This window comes from Actinia tenebrosa, unplaced genomic scaffold (assembly GCF_029948245.1).
Source record: "Actinia tenebrosa isolate PJP-AT-01 unplaced genomic scaffold, QUT_ActTen_1.0 PGA_scaffold6__47_contigs__length_16458017, whole genome shotgun sequence".
Lineage (NCBI taxonomy): Eukaryota > Metazoa > Cnidaria > Anthozoa > Actiniaria > Actiniidae > Actinia > Actinia tenebrosa.
In genome coordinates this window covers 12,440,355-12,456,652 of record NW_028292583.1, presented here as the reverse complement: position 1 = coordinate 12,456,652, position 16,298 = coordinate 12,440,355, and the positions used below count along the sequence as shown (strand labels likewise).

The 16,298-nt window shown below is 37.4% G+C and overlaps 2 protein-coding genes and 1 long non-coding RNA gene across 4 annotated transcripts; 2 read left to right on the top strand and 1 right to left on the bottom strand.

The window, feature by feature from the left end:
• The first annotated feature begins 1,831 nt into the window (after positions 1-1,831).
• Positions 1,832-15,333, top strand: LOC148906110 (uncharacterized). 2 transcript variants are annotated; one of them, XR_016121507.1, is made up of 4 exons: positions 1,832-5,985; positions 13,478-13,645; positions 14,734-14,796; positions 15,180-15,333. It is a non-coding gene; the product is annotated as an uncharacterized LOC148906110 (long non-coding RNA). The 2 variants fall into 2 exon arrangements; XR_016121506.1 differs by lacking the exon at positions 1,832-5,985 and adding an exon at positions 12,841-13,027.
• On the top strand, positions 6,017-10,393 carry LOC116287765 (trace amine-associated receptor 7f). The gene has a single exon (XM_031694447.2). The coding sequence runs from the start codon at positions 7,436-7,438 to the stop codon at positions 8,504-8,506; it is 1,071 nt and encodes a 356-aa protein (XP_031550307.1). The 5' UTR covers positions 6,017-7,435; the 3' UTR covers positions 8,507-10,393.
• On the bottom strand, positions 13,376-15,889 carry LOC116287771 (dynein axonemal assembly factor 6). Its single transcript, XM_089038712.1, has 6 exons — positions 15,763-15,889; positions 15,586-15,655; positions 15,330-15,426; positions 14,971-15,067; positions 14,727-14,812; positions 13,376-13,642 (listed from the first exon to the last, which is right to left on the bottom strand). The coding sequence occupies exons 1-6, from the start codon at positions 15,841-15,843 to the stop codon at positions 13,516-13,518; spliced, it is 558 nt and encodes a 185-aa protein (XP_088894838.1). The 5' UTR covers positions 15,844-15,889; the 3' UTR covers positions 13,376-13,515.
• Between the last annotated feature and the right edge of the window lie 409 nt (positions 15,890-16,298).

The following is a 16,298-nucleotide window of genomic DNA, read 5'->3' as shown; positions in this document are numbered from 1 at the left end:
CTCTACGGACACCATAGTTCCTTGCTCATGTGCACGTTTTACGAGGAAGCTCAACTCTCCGTCATCGGTTATCAAACGCCGCTGCATGTGCTTTTCTCCTTCTTTTGCGCCTTGGGTGAACTTTCCTATGACGCTTCTGGCGGTGGGGTTATGCTCCGGAAGCCATTGCGTAAATGCAGAGTGACAAAGTATGGCTTCATGCGCTGCGTACGTGAGAAGCTCGCGCTCTTCGAGAAACTTCAGCAGGGGTATGGGAATCCATTCTTTCTCCTGCAGATGTTTCCCATACCACGCGTAAATTATTGGATGTAAGCCCTTTGCTAACTTCCACGTGGTCAACCGCACGAACCCCGTAGCTGGGGCGTCGTATTTACCTGGCAAAGACACACGAAAGAATTGTGAGTCTGGATGCCCGTAGCGGTCGTAATACTCCTTACAATCCCCGAGGCCTTTAAAACTGGCAGGGTAACAATGTTTCATGTCTAAGGAGACGTATTCGTTCTCGTCATACTCCATGTTCCACAGACCTCCATGACCATGCTCTACGCAGGCTTTGGCTATGTCGGCGAATTCCTTAGGCGTGGACTTCCATCCGTTCCTCTTCTTTGCGGCTAAGAAGTCCAAACTACGAGAGCTAAGGACCTCGTCTGAGAAGTCTTCCCCTAAGGTTTCACAAGCACTTTGAATGCGTTGGTGTTCTACTAGAGGCCTGTAAAGAGTACCATCCTGCGTCATAAACTGACTTCCTTCCGCGTCCATCAACCAAACGGAATTCTCGTGGACCAATTCTGCCAACGGCGATGCTTTATAAACCTTAGTTTCCTTCTTTTTGGGGAACCTAAGTTCTCGCCAAGCGTGTCCATTGTGTTGGTAGATGATTATGGGGGCACCTCTACCTCCATATTTTTTCGTCCCTTCGTAAATGAGACCGTCGGTGATGTCCTTCACGTGTATGCGACGTTCTAAGACCGTCTCTAACTTCTTTATGTTCTCAATAGAGCCTCCAGTCTTATAAGTGTCATTTTCCCATTTCCTGATGGCTTCTCTTCTTTTTGGCGTAAGCTTGCCGCCACGAGAGGAATCTTCGAAGAACTCTCTTACCAACTTCCCGACACAATTACCTGGATGTCGCATTGGTCGCAACTTTCTGACATCCGGCTCCTTAATCTCGTACGCGCCGTAAATGACAACGGTAACCGGGTAAGCGACCTCATAGAAGAGCATGTCAATTCCCTCCAATGCCCCTGGTCTCGTATGCTTATTCAAGACGAACAAATTCTGCTTACCAGACGCCCTGATGGGATTACGGCCCTTTTCTATCACCCACTCGCCGTCCAAATACTTCACGAACGTCAACTCCAAGCGGTAGTCACCGTCCGGCATTCTGTCGATTATCCTTTCAGCCATCTCGTGATTCATAGTCTTGTCTGTCTTGCCCTCCATGAATGTCGCAAAGACAAAATCCGCATCTGAGTTATCCATCACCTGATTTCCCAGCCTGCGCACAGTTTCGTTTTGAATGTTGTCGACGGATGCCATGTATATCTAAAGAATATCTTTCCCTCCATTTGCGACCCCAACAGAGCAGCAGTTAGGGACATTTCGCGCTGCCGGCGGATCGCGCAAGACCCCCTGTTCCGCGGGTTACCGACCTCCAAAAACCCACCCCCCCCCCCCCCCCCCCTGGTGTTTTTCGACTTGTGATTTTTGGCAATGCCGGCGCTTCGCGAGTCCACCTAACTGCTGCTTTCGTGCGTTCGTTTGTTCGTTCGTTCATTCGTGTGTTCGTTCGTTCGTGTGTTCGTTCGTTCGTTCGTTCGTTCGTTCGTTCGTTCGTTCGTTCGTTCGTTCGTTCGTTCGTTCATTCATACGCTCACTATCTTGCTTCAAATTGGCCCCCGCATGGATATCACAGACAAATTCACTTGCATAACGAATAAAGTTGGCGCTTTTCACTGTTATCTTTAATTCAGTAAATATTCCTATATTTCTATAGAGTCCTATTATAATCGTGTGTTGTGTATTTGGTTGCAGAAGGCTATTTTCCTACCGCCTGACCAACAATCATTGTTCTCTCTTTGGAAGATAACATATAACATGTGCACTTCAAGCAGTATCACGGCCATGATGTCGTGAAGTACTAGTCAGATTTATAGAGATATAGGGCTTTTATGTAGACAGACGTCGAGTAAACACACGACATCCCTGGAATGGTAAAAAAAACTAACAATATGTTCCTTAGCTGGCATTGCACTGATGTACATCAGTGTAGATGCTGGATGATACGGCCATGTTTTTAGGGATTTCACCTAAATCTTGGTCATCAATGCTCCGTCCTTTCAGAAAATCACGCATAAGTAGGTCATCTTTTAGTTTCAAGTCCAAAGAGATTAATAGTAAACCCTTTGACCATTTCCACACGACACAGTTAGTACGACTAAATCTTGAAGTAATCCTCGTCACGAGTGTCTTAATGGGATAAATTACTCCCTTTCGTGCAAGTTTAAAAAGCCATTAAACTTTTGAACCAGCTTACTAAAGCTTGATTCTAGAAGTCTCAACTTGTTCTTTACTCTTCTCTCTTCTCTAAGCACAAGTGTTCAGCTCTGAAATAACGGGTTGAAGCTAAGTTCTCTGTGGTCTTGAGAAATGGCTCGTTCATTCTCAAATGTTTCGTGCCCTGAGCTGGAAGAATTTCAGTTAAATGACAAATACATTTACCTGCATAATTATGTTTTTTTTTCCTTCTTCAATCCATTATAATTTCTTTATTAGTAAATGTATTTTTAATTTTCTTTTCTAAAAGCTAATTTTGCATTAGTAATATTGTTTTATGTGAAGTGATTTTTGTTTTCTTTCTCGCGCGAGCAAGATGGTTTGTCTATAGTACCTTTAACAAATGGATAGTCTTTTCGTAGATGGGAAGTTCAAGCCCGGCTCTTAAAGGCAGAAAAATACACGGAAAATCGGCGATGAGAAAAGATTATATCCACCTGAATATGGAAGATTAATAGGGACTTTGACCCCATGGATTTATGAGCAGATAACAAATATTTTCTAGGTAGGAGGTGCCGCGCAAAATTACGGTCTGCATCTTCGCTTGTGGGGTACTAAGGCCTTGAGCGAAGTAGAGTCTTCTAGGCTTCTATAAAAAGAACCATCTAGTCGGCATAAGACCACAATGAAGAAATAAAATGAAAAGTGCAAGGAAATGCTTTAAAAGTGAATGATAGCAGTATCTGAAATGGAAATAGATTAAAGATGTTGATTGTAGACCCATATCATGAAAAAATATAAGTATATATACTTATGTATGCACAATATCACGCAAAATATCAGTATTATGCAATAATCGGGAATTAAAAAAGATCCAGTTGATTGGGATTTTGAGAACTAAGGAAGTTCAAGTTGCGGTCAAGATTAAGAGTGAGAACAGTATAAAATATAGATCACGCGTATGAAGCGGAGAGGCCTTACGCGCAAATTGAATAATTTGAAGGAAAAGATGGGGGCGAGTTTAGTATTATCCAGAATACAGCTTTAAAACCTGACAAAGCTTCATTGCAATTTAATGATAAATAAACTCAATATTTATGGGTCATCAGTATAAGATTGTGTCGAGCGGTTGTACTAAGCTCTCCTGTTTGCCGGCGCCAAGGACTAAATGACTCAGTTCAAAGAGTTTAATGCTATCAATTTCCTTTGAGGGTTTTTCATACACACCATTAATTAACGGCTAACTTTGGAAGTTTTCATGAATTATGTCATTTGTGGACCACGAAAAGGAAGCATTTAAGCCATTACCTGATTGATACTTTGAACTTTCAGCTCCCATTAGCTAATTGCTGGGTATTATTGTTGATTTTTTCAGAATATTCTGAATGCACAGCTAAAAATATCGTCGGAACGAGCTTGAAATGTCAATTGTCAGCTCGGCTTTTTTTGTCCTTTGATATGTGTTTACTTTAATATAGTTAACTAAATAGAAGAAAATAAGCTAGACATCAATTAAAAAGATAAAATAAAATTTGATTTTTGCTTTTAAGGAAGAAATGGTTTTTGTTGATGCAGACTGTTTGTCATAGAGTTCTACTTCTGTTCCAAGGGTACATGTGTTATCTTGCCAACCAATCGGCCAATTCATCTTGCGCAGTTTCTCAAGATTGTGGCGCATGTTATGATCCATGTTTATCGTCAGTTTATATTACTATCCTTTTTTTCTTCTTTTTTTCCCATTCATTTTCAACTATTAATGATGAGTATCGTTTTAAGTTTCACTTTGAAGCATACTTCCCTTTGTATTATACAAACCGACGAATCTTGAATTGCTATCTTTTCCTTTTTAATTTCCCATTCGGTCAAATCAAATACACGGACTTATTTAATGGCGTCCAAAGAATTGTCGTTGAGTAATCACAAGCAAATTAAACATTTTAAAAGGTGAAAGTGAGTAAGAAGATGCTATCTTTAGCTCTAAATCAAAAGGTTATTCCGTAGTTACAGCTTTTGACTTGTACTAGACACAAGCATGTCATACAATGAAGAAGTAAGGAAAGCTATCAATCTCTCTAGATTGACTAGGACAGTTTCTTTACAGAGAAGAGCCGGATATCGTGTTTTAATTAAGGGATTAGTAACTTTGCTCATGGAGGCATTTCTTGGTAAGATTAGTATCAAAAATGTCCATTCATTGTCCCTTTTCTCTCCGCTTTTATTTTAGGTTTTGCCCGAATTACACGACATTCTTACTCTTAATAGTTAAATAAAAACGAAAAAACACGAACATTACTGATAAAAATCTCATGGCAATTTTTCGTCGAGTGGACTAATCCTAAATCAAAAGTCGAATATTCGTCTCACTGTGGATCACTGATTTATGACACCGTAAAACCTTACTCAATATCCGACATATATTTTTTACCTATGTACTTTTCCTGTCCCTGCGGCAATTATCTAAAAAACATCGGGTTTTTTTTACCACAAAATTCTTCAAAATTTTAGCTGTGTCTTAGATTCTGCCACGCCTTAGTTTATGTGAGTTGTTGTTCATCATTCAGTATACCTCGATACCACATGTACTAATCACATTAGAATCATCAAAACATACACGATTTTACCTTTTTTTCTTCCTGAAGTAATTGTCAGTTGGTGGATAACGAGTACAAACGTTCTACAGCTAGACCATGTTATGCTTTATAATAATCGTAATTGCAACAGATAGAGAGAGAAAATAAAAAGGTGCTTTACAGCTTATTTCGTTTCTCATCGAGGAGGTATAATATTGTATTGTAAATCTCTTGAAAAGTGGTTCATAATTCAAAGATTTTAGAGATAAATTATTCATGTCTAGTTTACTTCCTGGCTTTTCTCCTTGAATCGTTGTGTGCGGCTGGCTCATGAACGGGCATATTTGCAACACTGGACTAGTAATTGATAAATGATAAAGTGGGATTGTATTTTGTCATGCTTTCCTATCTACCTCCAGGGTAGAACAAGGTTATTGTTTTCCCCCCTGGATTCTGTTTCGTTGTTGCTTTAATTCTGTTGGGTTTTTTTAGTAGGTTTTGTAGTTCATCTTTCTCATGTAACAGAATTTTCTAACCCCTTAATCCTCTATTTCATACAGGACATACAATACAGAGTATAAAGATCTAATGTCGAGATATCTAAGATTGACACAGACAGACGTATGCTACCGAACATTCTCAGTTTCCATCCATGATAATTTTGCATATACATTTAAAAATTTAATTTCGCAAAAACAAAAGCAAACAAAAATATGGACAAATGGGATTGGAATAAAAAATGAACTAAGTACGTACTCCAAATAAAAAGGCTTTTTCGTTTAATTTTTTATAATTTGTTTCATGCACGTACCGAGGATATTATATGTTTTGGACGGAACAGACGCAGTCACAAACCACAGACGACTGGATTATATACTTGACTCTATCAACTCGCTCACTGGAATACAGATAGAGCCAGGTTAGTATTGACTGTAGAAATCAGTAGAGCGTATATTATTGGTTCATGAATAACTCTTATTTCCAAACCTAGATTAATGTATGGGAAATGACTTCTAACAAAGGTGGTAATGGCGGACATCCGAATCGAAGAGAGGAAATGTTAAATGATAAATATAATAAAAACCTGCAGAGTGCGAAAGGAAGAGTTGATTTCTAGAATGATCAATAATGACATGGGTTGATAAATACAAGGCGGAAATGGTGCTTATGACTGCGGTTAAAGGCAGAGACAGTAAACAAGTGAGTCTAGTGTTCGCTACGGTCAAGAATAGATTATGTAGCCAAGGGAAACAAAGTAAAGTCATGCAGTAGTTCGAGAGATGTAACACAGATTATGAACCGCTAAGGTGTGGTGGGAATCGTGGTGTTTTGAAGAAGTGGGTGGGTGTATTTTTCGTTGACGAACATCAAGCATCGATATCAGCACTAATGAGAAATGATTTCAAATTTATAGAAAGTACATGAAGTAAAGAAATAGATTTGTATACCATCTTTTCGTCCATATAGTGTTATACTTCTCTGCCGCAAGCGAAATAATTCGAAACAGAACATCCAATCAGATGCCTCATTACCAGGTTACCATCCACCAATGAAAACCCGTGTTTGCCCTACTAGATCATTATCACTTTATAATATTCCTTTGAAATTAAATCCACTTGATTTTCTTTCTAGTCATCATGTAAGTAGTTGGTGTCAGGGTATTTAGACTTAGTTCCTAAATCTAAACCGTTTGGAATTAGTTCAGTTGTATAAGAAGAAATACGGAAAGATTTTGCCACTAATGAGGAACTACACACCTTCTTATATATCAACTATATATCTTCATTAGAGCATATATTGTTTGAGCACTCAAGTCATTGTTACGCTGACAATGTTTTGGTAGTGACAGAGCTTTAGCTTGAGTGAAGTTTGAACTGTCTTCTATACGAACCCACATTTAGTGCAGGACTCAGAACTTGAGGTACGTGAACACGCTGCATATTTCAAAGGAAAAAAATAGAGCCCTTTCATAATACAGTTCACCTAATACCTACTCAACTTGACGCATATATTTACCGGATTCAGGAAGTTTCATATCTTTTAAGTCAGGCCCTTTTGAAAAAGTATTAATAGACGTCAGTAGAAAGCCAAACAAAGACGACGGGCAGGTGATTCAATCTCTCTTGACATCATCTATTTGATCTGACAAAAAACAAGATAAAATGACGAGCGGCAAAAAGAAATTAGTTTCACTGAAATGAGCGGCATCAAAAGCAGAGGAAACGTTGGAAAATACTTTACATTGTCGATAGCGCTTATAAGGAGGTTCTACTCTGCGCGTCATCTTGTCTACAACTCATTCAAGACCTCTCGAGAAAGGCACATAGGTTTACACGGCCAAACTAAGAAGAGAGATTCTCGCGAAGAACATGAACGACCAAAACCAAACAAGCGTTGTTCGGTGTGGTTATGAAATTCTTCATAACATCGAGTTAAGTGATGGTGTAATATCAACAGCAGTCATTAACTGTATTATCAATGGACCTTCGGCAGTAACCGCACTTGTCTTCAACAGCGTCGTTCTGTATGCAATATTGAAAGAAACAAGTCTTCGTTCCAATGCCAATTACCTTCTCGCGTGGTTGACTGTTACTGATGTTCTTGTTGGTGCCATAGTCCAACCTTTGAATATTGTGGCACACATTGAAATTCTCATTGAACAACGAACCTGTGGCATCAATGGTACATATGACAGCGTCAAGTTTCTTTGTTCCATGATGTCAGTCATGACAGCACTCTTCATCAGCTGTGACCGTTGCATTGCCATTCTTTTCCCCTTCAAGTACAATCGATGGGTCACTGCCACCAAGATATTCATTGTTCTCATCCTCGCTTGGTTAATGTGGATCATCCTCGTTGCTTCCTGGACACTTGGCTTGGCTGGCGCTTACGTTCAGTTGGTCTGCGTATCTGTCATGATTATAACATTCGTTATTCTCTCTTTCATTTACGCGAAGATGATCAAGCTGGCCAAACAGCATCAACATCAGATAAATTCCCAACAACCGTCCGATCAACCACCAAATCAAGACGTCGCAAGGCAGAGGAAAGCTTTAAAGACGGCTGTCTTTACGATAGGAGCACTAATGGCCTGCTATCTTCCCATAGTTATAGTGGTTATTGTAGATATAATCCTGAACCATAGACTTTCTTACAGCACCAGATACATAGTTGCATCCTTTGCAGAGACACTCGTTCACATCAACTCCACTCTAAACCCTATTATCTACTGCTTAAGAAGCAGAGAAATAAGAGCGGCAGTCTTCAAGGTTTTGACCGTCTGTGAAAACGGCCAACGAATTGCAAGATCTTTATCCAAAATAACCACGACAACCAGAGCACAACCCGCTCAGCAAATGGATGAGCGACCTGCAAATCTACCCAGTCGAGTTGAGAACAACAATGCTGATGAAGTTGATGAAGTACAGCAGAAAGTTTGATCATTGATTGACACTTGCAACAGCGAAAAAACTGAGAAATTACTCAACAAAATGCGCACAAAAATGGAGAGAAGATGACACGAGATGATGCTTCTATCAACAGCTATAATGTAGAGGGTTGCTCAGTAAAACGGTATTTATTATGGTCAACTGAATGGAGAATGTAATTGTGGATGGAATGTGAACGATGTTGACTGCTTACTCGCAACATTTCATAGAAACAAGAGATTCAAGCCTACAAAGAACCCTTTCAAGGAATCCCTCTATCTCATCAGTCCATCAGATCGGCTTAACAGCATAAGCTCAATATAATCGTAGAATTGTTTATAGTAATATTCGAAATACCGGATTATATTTTTTGTTACAATTATTTCAAATGTCTTATTTTGTCTATTTGAATTCAAAATGGAATAAGAAAATTAACATTACGATCTCAGACATCAAAATATCGTAAGGCGAGTATTTTAAAGGAGCTATTTATAAATAATTATGATAATCTTGTAAAGGGAGTTACAGTACTACAACAAAATCAAGGAATACATTTGTTTATTTTTATGGTACGAGATAGATTACCCTGCGAGGGAATCTCCTCAATTTCAGTTTACCTCTCCAAGAGCACACGAGAGACTGAAATTCAAGGGAGACTCTTCCAAGCAGAGTAGAGCCGATGGATGCGAGCTTTAGGTCTTTGTCAAGAGAATATGAACTAAGAGAAGGAATCCCCGTGCCCCATCATGTAGTATCTGACCAACGAAGTGTTCAACAGCTTTAGGGGCAGACTGGGGACCGACTAATATTGATCACTCGGCTGCGGAGACTCCGAAGTCGTCATGTTGATTAGAACTTGAAGTGACTGTTACAGGGCATAGTATATGACACGTATATAGTTGAATATATTGATGTCTAGCATTAAAAAAGGTAAATTACGAAGGCTAAGAGTACTTATGGTCATCAGTGAACCGGAGTAGCTGGAGAGGATATATATAGTTTTGCTCTAATGGCAGGAAAGCATGCACCGACAACACGTTCACAGTATGATGGTAGGCCAATGTGAAGTGATCGGAGAGTGCGATGAACAGCTAGTGATATGTCTGTTTATGTAGTGTGGTATGATTTATTTAGTATCTTATTTTATAGATGGTACGATGGCTAGAATCAGTGCCATGGTACTTGGTATACCGAGATCAATAGTATATATCCCTTTGTCCTTCCGTGTGTACTCAGAACTAACAATGAGGTAGATGTTTTACAAATGTATTCTTCTCTATGGATCTGTTGCAACACTACGCCTTTCATGTGTACCCACAAAAAGGACCGTAATTAGCTCCAGTGAATTCGCCGACATTCGACGGTATTTTTGTGTTTGTTCTATACAGAGACTCAGCTCTTTCTTACACCGATCAAGACATACTTTAGCTTGTCTGATAAATTTTCAAAAGCCCATTTACCAACATCGCGCACAGTTCTATACAGAGACTCAGCTCTTTCTTACACCGATCAAGACATACTTTAGCTTGTCTGATTAATTTTCAAAAGCCCATTTACCAACATCGCGCACAGGAAGAAAGAAAAGGAAGTAATATCACCTTTGATTCAAAAAAAAGCGCGCCCAAATACCTAGAGGGCAAAAGGGAAGCAAACTTTCGAGTATTATTTGAGAACACCCAGCATTAGGGTTTTGAAATCCTAAGTAAAATACCTTGTAACTACATGAACCAACGTAATCTGAGTTGTTTTCAAACTACGCAATATGATTACTTATGCCCATTGGCGCCAAAACTACGCCAGCTGCCTGTGAAAAGACCATAAGACCATCTAAAGCCGTAAAACAGTGAAGTATTTATATAACAAAGCAAACCTAAATAAAGCTGACTTGATTTAAGAACATCATGTTTGATTGTGTTTGGATCTTCCCAGTTGTTCATTGGCTTGATTTTTAGGAACTTAACTTGAAATGCGATATATTTAATGACAAGGAAAACAAACTTGCGAAAAATCTGCTTAAACGACTTTATTAAGACTATTCATCTTTAAGTAGACGTGTGGGAGAGTATTGATAAGGACAAATGGGCATTACCATTGAAATTCATTTCTTTTTGTTGATTCACATTCATGACAAAACAAAAAGGATCTGAATGCATCGAAAAGGTTTTTGAAACAAAGGGAAAGAGAAGAGAAAAATGCTGCAAAACTACAGGGGAAGATTCTAAAGTCGTGAGAACTCTTAATTTGCTTTGCTCAGCTTAAATGGAATAAAAGAGATAGCTATTTATCCCTTCTGCAAATGGCTTGCCTTTGGCAAAGTGCAATTAATAAGCATAGCAAAATTCAATTATGAACGACATATTGAGCAGAGGATGAAGCACTCTTTTTCTTGATTGTGCCGGACTAAATTACATGGCCTTAAAAATGAGGATATTCAGGGGGAGTCTTCAAAGGGCGGTAGAATTAACGAAAAAGAAAGCGCCTTTTGGTAGACATTATGCCGATTGGCTAATATTTGTTTATGTCCTCCCGGAAGCTTTCAGAGCTTTCTCTCAACTTTTCTTTTTACACTCGATTGTCTATAAACTGGAAAAAAAAATTATTTATTTCCTCAAATTGCCAATCTGTACATGTCAAGATTTCTAGAATTACGTCTTGCCAAGGTTAGGTTCATTTTGTCGTAATCTACAATGGATCGATCTACGACTTTACAAGCGAACATTAAACTGCCATTTCCACGGAAGCAACATCCTGGCGTAGCGTGTGTTTATTTGCTATTTTTCTTCTTCTTTTTCAAAATCAAGTAAGCGGCAACCTTTTTGGACCGTAACGCGTTAATAAGACGTGTACTTGTATAACACTAAGATTACATTGTTTCCGACTAGGTGTAGTAAACTGTCATGTCACGGAAACACTGTATATACACAGAGCCCTGTTTAATTTGTTTTTTAATGCACATTTGAAGGCAGATAGGGTTATATCAAACACCTTCCACGCCCTTAGGAAGCGTCTAATTTACTCTATCGTCAAGAATTACGTTTGTTTTCCTTTTACGAAAAAATTCATAAACAAAAAAACACAAGCTTTAATTTCATGGAAGAGACTATTTGTTTTCAAAGCGTTTTTCAAGTAGAACACGTTTTCTTTTATCGCAAGAAATGAATTTCCACTACAGATAAGGTTTCATTGCTTTAGTATCCTGTTTTTACATTCGATTTTGATCGTATTTTCCGTCAGATTTCCGTCTACAATTAGATTTGAACGATATTAGCCTATAGAGTGTTTTAGCTCTGTTATTCACCATAAACAAGATACGGTACAATCATTAAGACACCAGAAAAAAAACATTTAAATTTAAAAGAAAGTTGTAGCCAACTCTTTTAAAAAAGACATTTTGCTATAATTAATTTAATATAATAATTTGAACTATGCATTGAATTACATCACAATCAGTTATGTCTTAAAACCCTCCTAGAGCTCATTAAATGAACCACGACGTGGGGCTATTATAGATCTCTATCAATTTTTAGCAGCCTTTTAGGCAATTTCTGAAATCATAAATTTTTGTTTTGTTTTCAAATAGAAGCTATATAGATTTTCCCCCTCTCAGTTCCCCCCTCATGATCAATCTTTAGATCCGACGACGAGTACGAGATCGAGTTCGTGTACGAGTTTTAAAATTGGCCTTGTGCACGTGGTTAACACTGAATCGTAGTACATTTCCAATTTTTTACAATCTAAAGTTTCAATCTACGTACACGATCACGACTACGAAATAATAGTGCCTCTCTTTAAACGTTAAAAACCCGTACTTGTACTCGTTCTCTTTCTCGTTGTCGGATCTAAAGGTCTCTATAACCTGACATCGACCACGACTAATGATGTCATTTGCCTTAAAGGATCATGGGTAACGGCAGCTTTTTAACCAATTAAAATTTCGTGAAAAAAAGTTGGCCAAGAAAAAGCAACGGCTTGGAGTTATTATAGATCTTTATCAATCTTTAGCCTTTTAGGCAATTTCTGAAAAAAATTTTTTTAACGTTTTCGAATAAAAGCTTTATAGATCTAGCCTGCGTGCAGCCGTACTTTTCTCTCGGACTTAACAGTTAGTTCGACTGCACGCAGGCTATATATTAGATCTCCCCCAATAGTTTCGAAAACATCGACCCACGGCTTATGACGTCATCTGCCTTAAAGCATCATGGGTAGTGGTAGGATTCTAACCAATCAAATATCGCGAAAAAAATTGCGCTAAAATCAAAATGGCGGCCGAAGAAGAAGTTTTTTATTTCTGAATACTTCTACTTGAATAATCATCTGTGGTAAGCGATAAATACTGTTACAACTACGCTAACATAACGCAGTATACGCTCAAGGATTTCTTGAAGTACCTATTTGAATTCATTATTATAAAATATTCAATATTTTTTGCTAGGGATCATATTGTTTTCAACACATCGTGCTTCAAACCGAAGAAAACCTCATGGATGATCATAATGTTTGTTAATACAAGTAGTCTCCTAGTCGAGTTATCCAGTAGGTTCTATCGATGGATACATGATACACGATGATATTTATTTATTTTATTTATTTGTTAGGCTAAAATAATTGTTCAGGAATCATCCTGGAGTGTTCATAATCGGTCGTTACTTTTTTCCATTATGATTGTAACCACTTCACTGAATCCTTCAAAATCTTAGAAATATTGCGTTAAAAAGCGAAGAGGGTTCCATTCATGACATTCATTAGCGGTTGAATCAAAGTACGATTAACTTTTATTATTCAATTATAAACTTATATTTACTTTTAAACTAAGTACCTATAATATTGCTTGTACCTCTGTCAAGAACATATGCAAAAACATGCAATACTCTACAGAAAAACTGAATAATGAAATAGCTTTTATTACAGTAACAAATGACAATGATATTGATTACATAGAACATGTATCCACAATATCTAATTCACAATATATTATATTTATAGGAAAAACTTATACAAGATGTATTGAATAAGATGCGATGCTAGGTGTTAAAGAAATCAAAGTCCCTGACCATTCTAACAGTAACAGTCAATACTTCTTTGTCAGTGTCCATTTGAGCTTTACCATTAGCACTATCCACTTTGTGAGGAAGATGAAGAGCAAGTTTACTGGTGAAAAATTTAGATATTGTAAAAGTTACATAAATACAAATACTAATGTTCATAAAAATATATTCAATATTGATTATAGTAATATATTATTCCTGTCATCATCGCTATTGATTAAACAACCCTCCCCTTTAGCCAGTGGAGACACGGAAACTGATTGCCTACTGTTTTTGTTCCATGTTTGCCACGAAGTGTCACTTTTTTATTTTAGGATTGGTTGATATAGGCCTCTATGCAATGCAAGAGAGCAATGAGACATTCTCACGCTATCATAATCTGATAACCACAGACCTATGACTTGCATACATAATTTATTAATATTCAAATGACTTTGAATTGAGTGGTTTTCAAAAACCCGTGAAATACACTTTAGCATATTACACTTTTTAATACACTTTATTGTCCGCATTTTCTTTTGATTTTCTGTTGTGTTTTCGGTGTATTACAATTTATTACACCTTAGTTAATACACTTTGTTTCATGGGTTTTTGAAAACCTCTCTAGTACAAAAATGAAAGTTTTTAACTTATACTATAATACTGAAAATCAGAATGCATTAATTCAGAAATGATTTTCACATCTATGGATATACTTTGGCTGGTAAAGCTTTGATGGTAACTTTGTTTACGGGAATCGTCAATTCAATTTCAAATTTCCATATGCAAATTCAATCAACTAGTAGCCATATTTCTATGATATAATATATTATATAATAAATATTTTTGTGCATACACTAATGATAAAAGTAATGATACATCATTTTAAATATGACAATGAAAAAGAAGAAGAACCAAGAGAATCCCTTCATGGTTGAGTGTTTAGGGGTGGGTGCTGGGTTTGAATCTTGTCTGAAGTTGAAGTCTACACTAATGTGTTCAGAAGTTTATGATATACTGGTACTTTGTTTACGAGTCACAAACAAAACAACAAAATGTTTTATTCCAATTTGACCAGCCAGCCACAGCCATGGTTCCAAGGGCTCAAGGGAAATAATCCTAAAGTCATCGAATAAGTAATATCATGATGAATCATATGACATGATGTTGTGGATGGATAAATGATAGTTATCTTCATATTTACTTACTATTTAGGTGTACGACAATCCAAAAATTTATCAGTCACATCAAGGTCAACATCTTTCAACTCTGTTCCAGGTAATTTAATTTTTATCTATACAAGAGAATATTTAAATTCAAGTAATTACTATAATCCTTTATTTTGGTGCCACTTAACATGCATAACAATATTTCTTACAGTATGTGCAGGGTAAGAAGAGATAATAAAAGAGAATTAAAAAAACTATTGATTTAAGGATAAAATCAACTTACCACCATATCTTCACATGATGCAGTAGATGGATTTTTGTTACCCATTTGTAGGTACATGTCTTCTGAGGTGATAGCCTGCTTAAATATCATTTCATATCTGGGAGAATAAGAAAAGCTTTTAGAATCATATACTTTTTTTTCAATAGCTTTGGCTTGAAATTTCATTTTTATTCTTTCTTTCTCTTCCTTCCTTTTCTTCTTTTTTCTAGTCTTTCTTTTTTTTTTTGGTTGCTGTTGATGGACAAAAGTGATTTATGAGTGCACTTATAGTGAAAAGACAAAAACAATTTTCTTGGTGTCATTCAAATGAAGACAGCATACTCATAACAGAAAGGAATGTGTTCTGAATCAACACCTACTCTGGTGGAGGTCTTGGGTCATATTCATCCTCACCATGGGCCGACTCTGGTACTTCTTCATTAACCCAGATATCTTTCGATTCTTTCTTTGAATCTCCTGCACAAAAGAATATTGAGCTTCATGCATACTTTGTTATTATTATTTATACGATGGTGCGCTTCTAATTTATACACACAGCCCGCGTAAGAACTAATTACTAAGTGCTTTGATAATGTGTTTCATGACCGCTTTCCTATCATCAATGTAATTTCTTACCTTGATCTATTTTCTTAGCCGGTCCGATATTCCCAGGGTTAAATTTTGGTCTGTTTTTCGTATCCAGTTCCTGAAAAAAGCAATATAGAATACTTTCGTTGATAGATATTCCAGTATCGTTTCCTGAATAGAATAGACAATATAATATACAATATAACTAATATAAGCCCTACATACATCATCACTACTGTCTTGCTCGTTTTCTTTCGGTTTTAATAGCTCGTTTAACGCTTGAAGTTGACTTGTCATGGACGCCATTTTTGTTGTTAAGGAAATAGCTGGGTAGCCCACAGGTAGCCCAAGCTTGGTTTCTGTGGTGTCCTGTTATAAGGAAATGTATGGAGATTCATCAAAAATTTTAATAAAATCTTTGAAACGTGAAATAAGGCCTCGACATTTTACCCGATCATTGAGAAATAGCACTTCTTTCGCTCTGCGTGGTTATTTTTTGAACTTAGCTCGTTTTAAGATTTTTCCCCCCACCAGTAAGAAATAAGAGAAGGTTGGAAACTCGAGTCCCAAAAGCGAACCATCACGGGTCTTTGAAACCTCGTACGTCTTCGAATTTTCTTTCCAGCGCCAAATTTTAGTCATGACCCTTCTCTCACATCCCTACAGAACCGAGAAAGTCGCATTAGAGATTAGTCTTCGCGTCTTTAAGCCATGAAATTTGCCTGTATTCACATACTACCTCGCTTGTTCTGACCCGTACT